This window comes from Erpetoichthys calabaricus, chromosome 1, assembly GCF_900747795.2.
Source record: "Erpetoichthys calabaricus chromosome 1, fErpCal1.3, whole genome shotgun sequence".
In the NCBI taxonomy this organism is placed as follows: Eukaryota; Metazoa; Chordata; class Cladistia; order Polypteriformes; family Polypteridae; genus Erpetoichthys; species Erpetoichthys calabaricus.
In genome coordinates, this window is record NC_041394.2 from 214436700 (window position 1) to 214452988 (window position 16289).

Genomic DNA, 16289 nt, shown 5'->3' on the forward strand with positions numbered 1-16289 from the left:
CAATGCTGTTTAGCTCAGTAAAGCTGCTATTTTTTAGAATCATTGATAACCTAAACCACAGAACTTTGGGGTATGTGAGGAAAAACTACAGAAATAGGGACCTCACACAGTATGTGAACACAGAATCTGAATCTGTGAGGCAGCAGCACTAACCAAGGTGGCAAGAACAGTGTAACAGAACCTGATGTAGCATTATTAGACTCACAACCTGAAGTCTAAATTGTAATCAAATGTTATGCTATTTATTATTAAAGAACCCATATAATTGTTTCTTTTTTTGTTATCAATTTTTTATTGTGGATATAAAATTAGGGATGCTCTTATTAATTAGCTGTTGAACAAAAGTGGCCGATTTTCACTAAAAAAAGACTTGATTGGTGATTGGTAAAGAGGCCAAGCAGCACTTATTTTTTTGGCTGCTCCCATTAGGGGTTGCTACAGCATGCAAAAGCAGATATTTTCAGCACGTGCTTTTCTAAGCTTAATGGTAATTTAGTTGCAGTGCTCCTTTATGCAACATATTATGGTAGCTGAGCCAGACTGCATCTTTTTTTTCTTTTACAGCACTTCCTGCACTGCATACAAAGAGCAGCAAGTGGAAGCTTGTTTTATCAGTGAATGAGAGGTGGTTGGTATATTGGCCTTGTTAAAGTGAAGTAATAAACTGCAAAAAAGTAATCAGAGAAGTAGTCCTGTGCAACTAGACAAACGGCAAGAAAAGCTACTTTAATGAATTCAGAGCTTTTTATTTTGTCCTTTAAATTAAAACGGGCAATGCTTCAGTTTGGACAGTGAGCTTGTTTAAAATGCATGTAAAATGCAGCAGCTTACACTTTTAATTGGAAAAAGATAAAGACAATTTGAAATTCATTATTTGTTGCTGTGTGTCATATAGCATAAGTTTTGGTAAGAAGCTAGTACTACATAATTAAAATGGTTATCCGTATTTTATAATTATACCTCAATAATTATGAATGTCTAGTTCAGTGTTTCCCAAACTCGGTCCTGGGGACCCCCTGTGGCTGCAGGTTTTTGTTCCAACCAGATTCCTAATCAGTGACAACACCTGATAACACTGATCTCATTTAATTAGCTGGTATTTTCATCCATCCATCCATCCATTCTCTTCCGCTTATTCGAGGTCAGGTCGCGGGGGCAGCAGCTTGAGCAGAGATGCCCAGACTTCCCTCTCCCCGGCTACTTCTTCTAGCTCTTCCGGGGGAATCCCAAGGCGTTCTCAGGCCAGCCGAGAGACATAGTCCCTCCAGCGTGTCCTGGGTCTTCCCCTGGGCCTCCTCCTGGTTAGACGTGCCCAGAACACCTCACCAGGGAGGCGTCCAGGAGGCATCCTGATCAGATGCCCGAGCCACCTCTTCTGACTCCTTTCGATGCGGAGGAGCAGCGGCTCTACTCTGAGCCCCTCCCGGATGACTGAGCTTCTCACCCTATCTTTAAGGGAAAGCCCAGACACCCTACGGAGGAAAGTAATTTCAGCCGCTTGTATTCGCGATCTCGTTCTTTCGGTCACTACCCATAGCTCATGACCATAGGTGAGGGTAGGAACATAGATCGACTGGTTTAATTGAGAGCTTCGCCTTGCGGCTCAGCTCCTTTTTCACCACGACAGACCAATGCAGAGCCTGCATTACTGCGGATGCCGCATTGATCCGCCAGTCGATCTCATGCTCCATTCTTCCCTCACTCGTGAACAAGGTCCCGAGATACTCCTCCACTTGGGGCAGGATCTCGCTACCAACCCTGAGAGGGCACTCCACCCTTTTCCGGCTGAGGACCATGGTCTCGGATTTGGAGGTGCTGATTCCCATCCCAGCTGCTTCACATTCAGCTGCAAACCGATCCAAAGAGATCATGGCCTGATGTAGCAAACAGGACAACATCATCTGCAAAAAGCATTGACCCAATCCTGAGTCCACCAAACCGGACCCCCTCAACACCCTGGCTGCACCTAGAAATTCTGTCCATAAAAGTTATGAAAAGAATTGGTGACAAAGGGCAGCCCTGGTGGAGTCCAACTCTCACTGGAAACGGGTTCGACTTACTGCCGGCAATGCGGACCAAGCTCTGGCACCGATCGTACAGGGACCGAACAGCCCTTATCAGGGGGTCCGGTACCGGTAGGACTCCTTCTTCAGCTTGACGGCATCCCTCACCACCGGTGTCTACCAACGGGTTCGGGGATTGCCGCCACGACAGGCACCAACCACCTTACGGCCACAGCTCTGGTCAGCCGCCTCAACAATAGAGGCACGGAACATGGCCCATTCGGACTCAATGTCCCCCACCTCCCTCTGGATGTGGTCGAAGTTCTGCCGGAGGTGGGAGTTGAAGCTACTTCTGACAGGGGGCTCTGCCAGACGTTCCCAGCAGACCCGGGTTTTTTGTTTTCTTTTATTCGACATTCAGAAAAGCACAGCAGCATGATTTTTACATTTATAAGACATTTAGAAATATTTCTGCTTTTGCTACAGATTTAAATGCTTAACTCTCTTTTGTTGATTTCATTATATTGTGCCCTTTCTCTGTGCAGTTTTTCCACTTCGTTGTATCTTATTAATGACAATTAAAAATGAGCAGAGCAGACACACTGGCAAACAACACTGAATAATCAAAGGCTGCAACTACTTTAGCGTCAGACCCACTAATTAGTAAATAATGGATTAATTAAACAATTAGAAGACCTTGAAAAGTAGAATGAAAATCAAGATGAAATACTGTTCAAAAGAAAAAAATACATTATTCCCATATAACTGCTTGGTACATTTTAATATATATTTTTTTAGCAAACTTAGTTTTCTATTTTCTATATTGTTCTCAAAACATAAAACTTGGGAAATAACAGTTCACTTAATTAGCCCAGGGGTTCAATTAAAAACAGAAGCTGGTTGGAACAAAAACCTGTAGCCACAGGAGATCCCCAGGACCGAGTTTGAGAAACACTGGTCTAGTCAATACACTGAAGAAAAAAACACACCTATATAAATATAGTAAATGTATATTTTAACAGCTGATTTAAAATAATTAAGAAGTGCATGTATATTTACATTTAAGCAGCATTTAATTTCCAATATCAATTGTGTGAAAATGTTTTTTTTTTGCTAGAGAAATGGTGAAAATGATCTTTTTTAATTAAGCTTTGTTTCAGATAGGTACATTACAGAAAAAACTAAACAATATGACATCTTGTAATTATGAGAAGCATTTCATTTTCTTTCATGCCAAATGTATTATGGATCAATATTTTTTGTATATATTTTATTAGTTAAAGTATTTAATCTCTAATCTGATTTAAGGAAATTTTATTTATTTCAGTACTTTATGGTCACTAAACAATAAGCCTACAGAATATGAACAGTTGTCTAAAAATAGGGCAGCAACTAATGACTATTTTGGAAGTCGACTAATCGTTCAATTTTTTTTTGTGATTAGTCACGATTATTTCATGCCTGACTATTTTGAAGCCTGCGACCTGTGGTTGCACATCCTTTTCTGGGCTCCAGTGCATGTCTTACCTCACCTGCTCATGTCTGTCCACCTATGAATGTAACCCTGATATCTCTGCATTAACACGATTAAAATGAATAATAATCAAATTAACAACCAGTGAAACATATGAATTTGAAAATAATCAAATGTTTTTATGTTAGTGTGACCATCACAATAAAAAGAAATACATTAAACAATACAAACTAAAGTGCACGTAGTCTTTAAACAAAAAATGTGCATTTAACTTAACCAAAAAATACATTGTTAAAACAAACGTTTTTCATATTTTAATAATAAATGACAAAATGTAGACATAAACTATATAATGTATAAAGCCAGAAGTGCAAAGATCAAATAAGCACTTTCACAAAAGGTTCAAGAATGATACAATAGCTTCCGTGGCGCAGTCACGATCACGATACATACTACCGCCTCCCCAGGGATCTGACGCTGTTACTTTTTATCTAAAACTGGGAATAACTGTAGATGTGAGTGGTGTTTTGAGACAATCGAACTGGAAATTCTCTGATCTGGACGGATAAAAGCTGAAACACAAACGCTGGCGAATCTGCCTTATTCGTATCTCATTGTCACTGGATTTTTTTTTTATTCAGTTCTATTGAGTGTTCCTGCTTACGCTGAACTAGTATGCACCTTATGGCCTGTGATGTCAAAGCCACATTGACAAAAAAACAGAGACATAGTACATTGTGGCATGGATGCAACATTATTCATATTCATTCGCGTACCTTCTTGCGGTTGTAATCAGTGACCGTGTTTTTTTTCCCCCCTGACCTTGCCCAGTCTGCACAGGACTACAGGACATGCAGAGGAAAGAATGTTCCTCTGCAAGGTGACCCATGAATGCTGCTCTATTCTCAGTGGACCCCTTACATGTGCTTTGATCGCCGCCAGGTCAAGCTTGTTATAGCACTAACTCAATATTATTTGAAAACGAACAGATCGGGTGTAAATTTGTTACTTGTAAAAGTTAGCTTTTTTCACTTTTATTTTCTCAGTCTCGTTCACGCTCTCCCTCCCCTCCTGATCTGACCCTAACTAACAGCGCCAGCATAAATTCTCAAGAGGTGGCGGCATCACAGCTCCAGGATGCTTGCGTTTCAGATGCTCATGTATCATGGTGGTGCTGCCGTGAAAAGAAAGCTCCGCTTTGCATAATCTGCATTCAACTTTTTTTTCTTTTTCGGTGAAGTGCTCCCACACTTTAGAAAGCTTGTCTCAGTTGTTTTCCATCTCCTTCCCCCTCCTCTATTCGACTCGCCATTGCAACCACGTTTATTTTCTTCTACATTCTTCTCCTCCTCAGACATTCTTTCTTCGTTGGCAGGACTGTGTGCAGTCCTGACAAACAATAACAAACGATACTGCCCCCAGACGTTCATGTAGTGCATTGCAGTTACAAAAACCAATGTGGTTCTTTGTGACTGGAGCTTCTATTGAAGGTTCTGTTTATGACATGTCGACAATAAAAAATCTGCTTCGATGATTTTTTTGTAGTCGATGTCATCGATTACGTCGACTAATCATTGCAGCCCTATCTAAAAAATTAACCTGTTGTCTATAGTTATAAAAATACACTCTAATAGAGGACATAAGACTTATGTTTGTCTGGTTATGCAGGAGATTTGTGTAAAAAGGTTTTTAAAGGGATAAAGAAAATAAATCAGAATTGGTACTGAAATTGTCCAATCAAGTAATATGAAATCAGTGTTCGGTATCAGCCTTAAAAAACCTGATTGGGGCATCCCAATATAAAATACAAGTTAAATCAAACATAAGAATGAAACAACATGTCCAGCCCACTCCACCCTCCCTCCCCACTGCCTCAAATAGCAGAAGTTAATCATGGAGGAGAGAGGGCACAGCTGCACACAGGAAAAAGTAAGTGGTCATTAAGTAAAGCTCCATTCCAGTTAAGTTCGAATAGGTTGAATATATGATTGCCACTTAAAAATAATTGAGTTAGTAGCACCATTAATTCTAGGAGCAGATAGTGTTGTTTCTGTTATTGTTAAAAAGAATTTTACTTGACAATTATAGTGTGTATCAGGTTAGCTATTGCTCTGAATAGGAAGATAAGAGTAATTTTTGTTTTCTTGTTCTAAACTGCAGTAATTTTTGTAACATGTCATAGACTATTGAACTCTCAACTTTATCTATCTTCCTCTATGATCTACACAACAATGACTTAAAATTATAATTTGGTCACAATTCAAACAGTAAGGTTTAACAAAATGAACAATTGCAAACAGAGAAAGTACAGTGTGTTTTGGGTCATTTACAAAATCCATTCATTAATAAACATTTTAATTATTTTATTTTCGGCTTACTAAGGGAACTAAAAGTATTGGTTTACTCCTTTGCTTAATTGAAGGTTTTTAATTCTTAAATAATGAGGTAATATTTGCTTATTAAAATCAAAAGATTAGTGATAAGTACAGGTTTTTCTCTGAACTAAACAAAGCTGTAATTCCAAATAAAGTGTTACATACCTCTGTTGATTTTAATGAACTTTTACTTATAAAGGTAGAAGTATAAAAAATATAACTTGCCATTTCTTTAACTTACATTTCTAAAAGTGGATTACAGTTCCATTATATACATGATAGAAAAACATGTCAAAATGAAATCTTAATTTCTTCAAAATACTACTAGATATCTGAAGTGATAATGCTTTTTGATACTTTTTTCCATTTGCCCAAAGGGACTCCTTCAGACCCACTAAGGAAGGTTCATCGGTAAAACTGGGTCTCAAGGCCAGAAAGGATGAGAAGCACTGCTATAAGGTAAATGCTGTAATCAGGCCAGACAATGAAATTGTTATCCCAATGTGTCAGAGAGAAACAACACACAAGTTGTTAGCATTCATAACATGCCATGTTTGTCTTTTATTTAAACGTTGCTAGTGCAGATGAAATTGTCCGGAGCAGCACTGTGGCTGATTGGAACTGTAGTAACCACTTTGGAATTTGCAGAAGGTTGCAGATAAGATGAAAGGGGTGAGGGTAATGTATATTAAATACCTTTCTTACTGAATAAATTGTGTGAAATTGACTATGCTCACACAAAGTGCCTGGAAAGCCCTTGCTAAACATGTTTTCTTTGGGCTTGGGCGAACTTTGCACTCCTTTCACTTTGCATCTGCAGATTGCTCCATTTGCAGAAACCAACACACCCCATTTCTTTATGTGAGCAGTATAGTGAAACAGAAGGCGTAGGGCATTAGAATGTCCAACTCACTACACTATTATTAACAAATATTAAAATGTAAAAAAATACAAAAGTATTTACTTTTTTGTACAACATCACCAAATTTAAATCAAATTTGTCAAAGCATTTTTGAGATTTTGGGGTGTTTAATTTTTCTATTGGGGGATTACTCTTAAATATTCATACATTGAATGTTTTCTTTAGATTTCAATCCAGCTTAGACTGGTAGCACACCTAATAATTTCTTAAGTGCATAATTAATTGTAAATTAATAAATACTACTACCTAATTGCTCCAGGCATCAGATCTGACTCTGAGGCTAGGTCAGGGTCTGTAAAGAGTTTTCATGTTCTCCCTGTGTGCACACAGATTTTCCCCTTTTACTTCAGCATTGATTCAAAGATTTGAATGTTAAGGGTATTAGAGAAAATAACATAACTTTCTGAAAAATCGCTCAATACAGTTCATGGAAGGCCCCGCTGGGGATTGGGGCTGGTGGGCTGTGCAGAGCCTCTCTCAGCCACATTGGGCTGAGAAACAGTCCTAGTTCAACCTATTAATGCAAACACCCTGACGGTAACCAATTTAAAGTTGCCAGTTAACCTGATCTGCATACCTAGGGGATGTGAAAAGGTAACGAGTACGACAGAAGGTAAAATCACGCAAACAAGGAGAGAATATGCTGACTTACAAAAATCCACACAAGCTAGATCAGTGAAGCAGTAGGTCTAACTACTGTGCTGGTATGCCACTCTATTGGAGAAATGACCCTGGAAAATAGACTAATGCACAACTGTTTTATAGTATGAATTTAAGCCTTCCAAAATTAATATTCTTAAAAATTATTTAATCTTAATTTGTTGTTGCACAGCTATCCCTAAATGGCACACGTGAAAAAAAAACTCATTTTTAAAGACAACTTACGTGCTATCTCGCAATAAATGGCCACGAATTCAACAGGCAAGTGGCAAACACTCAAAGCTAAATCGCTGAGCGCCATGCCACATCCACATGGCTAAAACAATTAATTTTTGTCAAGCGTATCCATTTTTTGCCGTTTGTACAAAACTGCAGAAAGGTGACCGTTCGGTAAAAATGATAAATCGTTTCTTAAACATTACATTCATTCGTTTAGAAACCACGCAGCCCATTAGCACGCTCATGTACATGTGCATCGATCTGAATAAACCGCTTGTATCCCATTAATGATACATAAAATCTCGGATTGCTTTCAGTAGTTTCACAATATTTTTTATCTAACGTTTTAAAAGCACAGAATTCGTTTTCGTATAGAAAACATGGGCTGTAAAACTATCGAAACTACCCAGTCCATTGTCACGCACCATTCAAATGAGGAGTGCTACAAAAGTGTGAAGACTTACTGTTTGTACTGACCCGTATGTAAAGCAATCAGGCAGGCCCTCCAAATAACAAGACAACTGCCTCTTGGAACTTGTAGTTATTTCAAAGAAGTGCAGTGTAAAGCCAACTTAGGGCTACCAATCGAACAGATAGCGAAAAGGACTATATTACCCACAAGTCACTACCAGTGAATGACGAAACGGTCTCTTAGTGTGACTGCCTTCCCGTTGAAAGATTTTATCACAGGCATATTTAAAGGGCATTTCAGTGTTAAACTGTAACTAGTGAGGTAGTATGCAGGGAAATTTAATTGTTTTGGCATTTATACAAACAGAAGGATGCAATCCAAGAGGTAAGACGGTACCTTCATTATTCATAGGACAGTTCTCTCTGTATCATTGGGAGTGCTTTACTGATAGACTTCATGAAACTGAGTACGATGTAAAGTATTACCGTTGTCATATACGTTAATGTACATGGCTTCAGTATTCGCATCACGTTGACTTTCCTAATGTGTGTACTGTAAGTATCTTCAGTCATTTTACCTTGTTCCCTATACAAGTCTAATTGATTATTTTTATATGTAGATTAAGGACTAAGTGTGGAAATCGTATTGGCTAGGCTATGGGGAATATAATGATTTATTATAATATAATGGAGTAAACGTGTACTGAAAAAATACATACCTCAATTCTCTGTTAGACTTTTATTTCTTCGTCTGTGTGTCTCGTTTACCGAAATGTTTCCTCGTTCAACAAGTCATCATGATCGGTTACAGCGACTTCACTAAGCTATAGCAAACACTGATCGGTCCATATGCCTAACAATCAAAGCTGTCTTTCTTAGATATATACAGCGATTTTTAGTAGATTATGGCAGATAATTTTCGTATATAGGCACCTACTAACGTGTTTAGCCGAATATAGAAAACTGCTGCTAGCTGTGGATATTTGCTTAGGCTTCCCGATGTTTTCGCAGGGTTTTCCTCTACTACATACCAAAGTGCTGGGTAGTTGGTCCTGTATGATCAGCATTTCCTTGTGAACAGATAGACAGAACTTTATTTGTCCCCAGTTGGAAATTGTTTTTTTTAATAGAAACTTTATTTAATAAAGATATACAGTGCAAGTTTAAAAAGTGTCAGAGAGCCGACTGATTAACTGCTCACAAATGAAAACGCCATTAACAGACATTTGGACATAAACCCCGCATATGCAGGCTTAAAAAGACAGATGCCTAAATAATAAAAAAAGACTTTATGACCAACACCCTCCGTACCCCACCTTATTGATCCACCCTCCCCCTTGCAACCTCACCCCCTCATTTGCTATATATTGCCTTGGCGGTGGCAGTAAGGCATTATGTAGGCATTTTGCTGGTAGTATGAATGACACACTTCTGCTGAGTAATTGTTTGGCTGAAAGTGCTGTGTTGGTGTGTCAGAGGTAGGATGTGCAGCATTGTTCATAACTGCACTCAGTTTTGTTTCAATTCTCTCTTTTGCTACTACTTCCAGGGGGTGTAGAGTGAGTCCCTTTTAATTAGCTTGTTGATTCAGTGTGGGCCTCTCATAAAGTGTTGATACTGGTTCAGCACACCACAACACAGAAAATCGCATTGGCCATCACAGAGTTGTGAAAGAGGTCACAACCCACATTAAAGAAGTGCAAGCTCGTAAGGAAAAAAGAATCTGCTCTGCCCTTTCTTATACGGTTTCCCCAGTCCAGCCTGTTGTAGTGACAGGGCATAGATACTCTTTGGTGTGATGAAAGTCAATAGTTTTATTGTGGCTTTTGTCCAAGATGCTTCTTAAACTGGCTTACGCAAAATATATGGACAGATGGAAAGTTTTGGCAAACCTCTGTATTGGTTTTCCTTTGTTAAAAATGTCCTCCTTTTACTCTTAACATCACCAGACAAACTTTAATCAGGTGTCATTCATTATTGATAATATTCTTACTTGATGAGTGATCAGCCCTGCTCAAGAGAGACTGACTGTCTTGCTTCCAAGATTGAATATGTTAACAGAAAACATTTTATTTCTGTGATGTCAAATAGGTTTACAGTATTTCAATGAGGTCACATAAGTTAGTGTGCATTTATTTTGTGATCATCTCAGAACAAAACCAAATTTCTGAAAACCTCAGTGCACACTCCTTTTCCATGCCTGCCTTTTCATTTGTTGTTTGCAACTTGCTGGAGCCAGTCCAGTCTCCATAAAAACAGTAAACAAAAGCTCTGCTCAGCTTTGCTTTTCAGGGGAGAGGTTACTGCTGCTGAAATGGATGACTTCCGGTTTTAGAACAATGTACCCCTGATCTGGTCAGTATTGGGTACTCCGGATTTGCTTATTGCTTGAGCTTTTTTGTTAATTTACTTGAACTTACTGTTTTGAAAAGACATGCTTGATCGTTTTCATTCTACTGGTAGTTGCAATGGGGGTTATAGACTTAAGTACTACCTCACAGAATTCTGGGTTCATTTCTAAGCCCAGGCCATGGCTGGATCTACCAGTACTATCTAGGTGACTGGGTGCACACCCTGTGCCCTTGCTCGCAAAAGTGGACAAACCTGAACAAAGCATCCTTCTTTCAGTCTTTTGTTATATTTGGCCTCAGAATAGTCCATTACATATCATCTTTTCATTACATATCATCTTTTTGCCACAAAGTGGCATATTCCTTTTAAAAACTTTGAATCGATGTTAGTTATCTGTGATATCAGAAGAAAGTTGATTTCCTGAAGACATGTTATCAATTAATTTGTTAAATTCATTGCAATACACAAATGATGATGTTCAGAATTTTTGGGTGTGTGTGCCCGCTGGAAGAAACATAATGGAGCTAGTGAGGTGAGTTGAGTATGGGTCTTTTGAGCTTTGACACACTGGGGCCCATGGAGTTTTAATCCTGCCCTGGCCCAGGCATTGACTGTTTGGAGTATACTTATTGTTTCTGTGTCTTTCTGAATTTTATCTGTGGGTGGTTCAGTTTCTCCTTATGGTTAGACAGATTAGCATCTTTGAATTAGTTGATGTGTGTGCTGCAATGACCTGGCACACCATCCAGGTTTGGTTCCTACCTTATTTTTAATACAGGTTGTGGTCCTCTTGTGTCTTTAGTGAAATAACAGAGCTGGAAAATGAATCAATATTATTAGTAGTAAGCAGGTGTTCTAATATGCTCATCAGTGTTTAAATTTTATCCCATCAGCTATGTCATATGAAGGTTAGAACATATATTTTTTGTTTTAAAAGCACATTTAAATTAGGAAGCTGATACACCTTGTGATTCTAAATACCTTTCATTTATGGTTCCTGACATTTCATAAAAGTTTTATCCAAGTAAAATTGTATCCTCCTTGTACATTTTAAGTTTAGATGTTATCATACTTCTGCAATAGGACTACTGGTACAGCAGTAACTTGCTCAAAGTCATACAGTGCATTTAAACTTCCACTGCCATTAGATCCCAAGTAAATCAAAAATCACTAAATGGTTGCAGCTCATGTCATCATGCATATAATAAAACTCAAGACTAAACATCGATGCTACTAGCACAGTTTTAAATTACTGACTTCACTTGTTTTTGTTTTGGCCATTATTTATTTATTTATCGAAGAAATTAGTTACTAGTGCATTGCATCACAGACCAAGTACAAACAGTAATTGACAGTGTTCAAATTAATTTGCAAGTATAAGCCTATGAAGAAGATCAGCATGTACTTGAATATCAAAGAATGTAGAAGCAAACTGACATAAGTACGAGAGAGATATAATGAAAAAAAAATAAAAGCAATTGACACCGTTTTATTTTTCTTTTGCCTTTTTTGTTTCATATTGCAAATGTTTATCATTTATGTTTGAGTTACAGTGTACAACTAAAAGCTTCTTTAGAGTTCTTACTATTGGTGGAAATACACATGAATGTAAGCATGTCAGCTTTGGGATGGATGCTGTTGTCATTTGTAAACACAAGGCCAAACTAGATCCACTCTGAAAAAAAACAGTAAACAAGAAATCTCAACAATCTCCTGATTAAGAGAGTAGTTGCAATGAGATTTTATAGTTATCCTCAGTGAAGTGTGCTGAGGTGTAGTGCTGTGAGTGAACAGCATGGCTAATAGTACGCCTCTTTTATTTATTTATTTTTTTTATGCTTTTTGTAATTGTAAAGTGGATAAAATGATTTAGAGAATGCATGAGAATTAATTTGCACCAATTTGTATTTTTTGTGTGTGACTCCTTCTATGCAAAGTTTTCTGTTTACAAGGCACAGTGTTGACATAAATAATCCTTGTGCTGTCTTCCTAGTTTGAATTTTCTGTTGTCTTATCACATGTTAAAATGAAACATGTTTAAAATGAACTTTTGTGTCTTCTGATAGTGTGCTCTCTTGTGATTTTTTTATTTTATTTATTTTTTTACAGTATTGGCAGCAGTTTTTTTTTTTGTCTGATCTTTCTACATGTTGTGTCTTTCAGCCAGAGGCAACAAAAACATTTCTAGGATCCTTGAGTCAAAACGTTTTAAGTTTTTGTTAGGAAGCCAAATAAAAAAAAAAAAGATCAGCACTACTTTATATATTTTCTTTTTTTTTTTTAAAACTGTGTTTGGTTATGCATGGGATAAGGTCACATGTGCAAAGTACTGTCAATAAAATGTGTAACTACCACAACCATCCTAAAACTAGTATGATTTCCTTGAGTATAGATTGTGTATAATTTTAGAAAATAATTAATATAGTCTTTTAATACAGAATATATATTTTTAAATGCTAAATTTAAGGTTTGGCCTGGAAATAATAATAATTCTTTATATTTATGTAGCACTTTTCTCACTACTGAAAGTGCTTCTTTACACAGTGAGAGGAGAGCCACTTCATCCACCACTAATGTGCAGCATCCACCTGGGTGATGCAACAGCCTTCATTTTGCAATGGTGTGCTCACCACACATTAGCTGTTCAGTGGTGAAGGGGTGAGAGGTAGTTATCCAATTAGAGACAGGAGATGATTAGGGGGGTCAGAATGACCAGGCCATGGTTGGAAATTTATCTGTGACATTGGGATACACCCTACTATTTACAAAGGATGCCCAGGGATCTTTAATAAATACAAACCGTTAGGACCTTGATTTTCTATGTCTTCTGAAGGACTTTGCCTTTTTTATAGCAAAATGTCCCTACATTCAGATCTCAGTGTAAATGCCCCCTGCTGGCCTACCCAACACCCTTCCAGCAGCAACCAAACTTTTCCTGATTGGTCTCCTGTCCAAGTACTGGCTGGGCCTGAACATGCTTAGCTTAAGGTGGATGACCTGTTCACAAGTGTATGTGGTGTGGCTGCTTATTTAATCTGTCTCTAATGTTTTCTCCTTTTAAGTATTAGAAAAAAAAACCATTTTGGCTACCTTATTACTCCCATATGACTGCACATTGACTTCAAGTGAAGAAATCATGCCTTTTATTATAAACCTTTAATCAGCGTTTCCCTAATGTTCTCCAATGTATAATTCTACCCTATCATCACAACAAAGATATTTCTTCAGAATTTTGTCATACTCTTCTCAGAAAGTGACCTAAGGTACCTACCAAATTCTTGTTTATCTGGTTATCTATTATTCTGAGAAACTGTTGTTTTCTGAATATAATGTGATTCTTTAATTTCATTTGTCTCCTTTCTGTTCAAGTATTCTTCAAAGTATGCTACTTTGTTAGAAATATTCCTTAAAAAAAATTTACAGCCTTTGATGTTTTAGAAGAAGGTTCATCTTCTAGAGTTGGTTTACAGATCATTAAAGTCACCTCCACTGTAATTTAAACCAGATTCTTAATTTATTTACCCAAGCCTTTTTTCATTGAGGTCCTTAATTTGCAAGCAAAATTTAATTGCTTGCTTGATTCTTGCTAAGTAACAAGAACCCGTGCTGACCAAAGAACACTGTCAATGATACAATATTGACATTATTGTCACTTCTTTATATCAGCCTGTGGTCTCATGTATTTGGCAAATGTAAACTTGAAGCATTATTTTTTTCTTAGACTCTTTACTAAATATATAACTTGGTTGTTTCTGTAAAGTGTAAATTAATAAATATAACAAATAATAAATAATAAAATGTTAAATACTTTAACATGTTCACAATAAGGTCAAATGTTTATTGAAGCTTGAGCCTAATGGAACTGTTTAATTATCTCGGAAGCTTAAAGTCTCAGAAATTTTCTGAATCATTAAACAACAGTTTGTAAAACTTAAGTATACAAATTCTGCAAAATGAGCAATTGATACAGACGTAATTATTGTATGTAGAACATCTCCTGTAGCACTCATGCTTAAACCACACCTTGAGCCTGACAGCATGCCTGGGTTTGGGCTCTTGGTGTTAGTAGAAAAATGGTATTAGCCACTTTGTACTATTGAAGTGGACAGAAGAGAAACACTTGAAAAAAGGTGGGAAATCATGCCAGAATTATTAAACATGGGATAACTATAAGGATAACTGAGTACTGGAGAATGCAATAGTTTAAGTTGTGTTTAACCATTTAGTTTAAAAAGTTGCCATGTTTCTTACCTTAGTAACTCCCACTCCCAATCAATATATATTTTCATAGCACACTCTCAATTCTACTTAAAGCCTTTCTCTTGGTGTAGCAGTAGTTTATATTTTTTTCTGCATCTGCATAAAATGTCCTTTGTCCTTCTTGTTATTATGACTTATGTATAAAGAATTTGTATACAAATTTGCTGTGCTTGCATAGGTACGTGACACTTCTCATACTCTGATGTAAGGTCAGTTTTTTTTTTACATATGACACCTGACTGTTTCCATGTGTGCCAGATAACGCATCCTGTGTAATATGTTGTATGAATTTTGCGCTGGGATTTTTTAGAATTTGGTTATTATGAAAACCTATATCAATTGTAGTTTCACTGAGCAAGGAATGGATAAAAAGTTACACCCTTTGGCTGAAAGAAAATATGTCGAGTCATTATGATTTCACAGATTATGCACTGCAACATGCCTCAGGAATTGCGTAATACTCAGAAGCAGGAATTTCTTGCTAAAGTGTCTTCAATTTAGTATTTAACAATAATGTATATTTGGATATCAGTTTATTTCTTTATATGTATTATGTTTTAACATTTATTACCAGGAATTTATTAATGTATGTTAATAATTTGTCTGTTTTTTCATATAGAGTCTATGGTTGAAACCTGAAAAGGTGCATTGTTTTTTTGACCGTCCTGAGTACATTTATGAAATGTACAGAATATTTTTAATATGGAACACACAGAAGTGGATAATGTTTCAAGAACATTAATGTATCATGTGGAACGGCCTGTATACAATGAAGATTACATTGAAACCCATCTGCTTCAAAAAAAGTCGAAGAAACCAAAATCACTAAGACAAGTTTTACTTAAACACCTTTGGTAGGTCCCCAAAATAATGTTTTCTGTTTAATTTTTTTCATAGCCCTTCCTAGTTGTAAACAGAGTTACATATTTAAAGATTGATATTTTTCTTTACTTGTGAAGTAAATGTTAAGTTTCTTGCATAAAAAATGACTTGTCAAATTTAAATGGTATTTCCAATTTGTGTGTAACTAAATTGTAAAAATGTTTCTGTTAGACAGTTTATACTGTGCCTTAGTAAACGCTGTGAATTCCTCAAGCTGGTTACAGATTATTTTGCTTTTTTTCTTAGGTGTTCTTCAAAAGCAATAGTAGCCTTGCTGATGAAGTATCTGAAATGATAATATAATTTATTAAATACATTTTTATTATGTAGCCCAATGAAATACTATGTATGTTATTTTAAACATAATGTAAACCAGAATATCTGAAAACTAAGTCAGTTAATTAGAAATGTTTGTTACATACTGTCGTTCTTAAGGAATATCAGAGCATACTGGCAGGGTAAATGAGGAAATTCTCAAAACTTTGTGGCCCTGTGAGGGACCTAACTGAAGCCTTAAAAACTTAAGTGTTTATAGCCTATTTATGTTTTAGTCACTTATACATTCCAGTTTTATTTGGTTGGGAGGTCTGAAAGTTGGAGTGGAAAATGGCATTTTAAGTAAAAGAGATGAAATATACTGTAAAAGTGGATATGAACCAGAACGGATCCTACTCTGCTGGACCATTGAGCAAGGCACTTAACTTGAAAATTATTCAGGGGCACTGTACAAT

General features: G+C 36.9%; 1 protein-coding gene across 2 annotated transcripts in view; it reads left to right on the forward strand.

The window, feature by feature from the left end:
* Positions 1-8290: 8290 nt before the first annotated feature.
* The window catches only part of slc26a5 (solute carrier family 26 member 5), a 100302-nt gene continuing 92303 nt past the window's right edge, over positions 8291-16289 (forward strand). For both annotated transcript variants that reach the window (XM_051923748.1, XM_051923751.1), the window contains exons 1-2: positions 8291-8449; positions 15296-15530. In XM_051923748.1, coding sequence (XP_051779708.1) covers positions 15379-15530 — 152 coding nt within the window. In that variant the 5' untranslated portion in view covers positions 8291-8449; positions 15296-15378. The remainder of the gene's footprint in view (positions 8450-15295; positions 15531-16289) is intronic.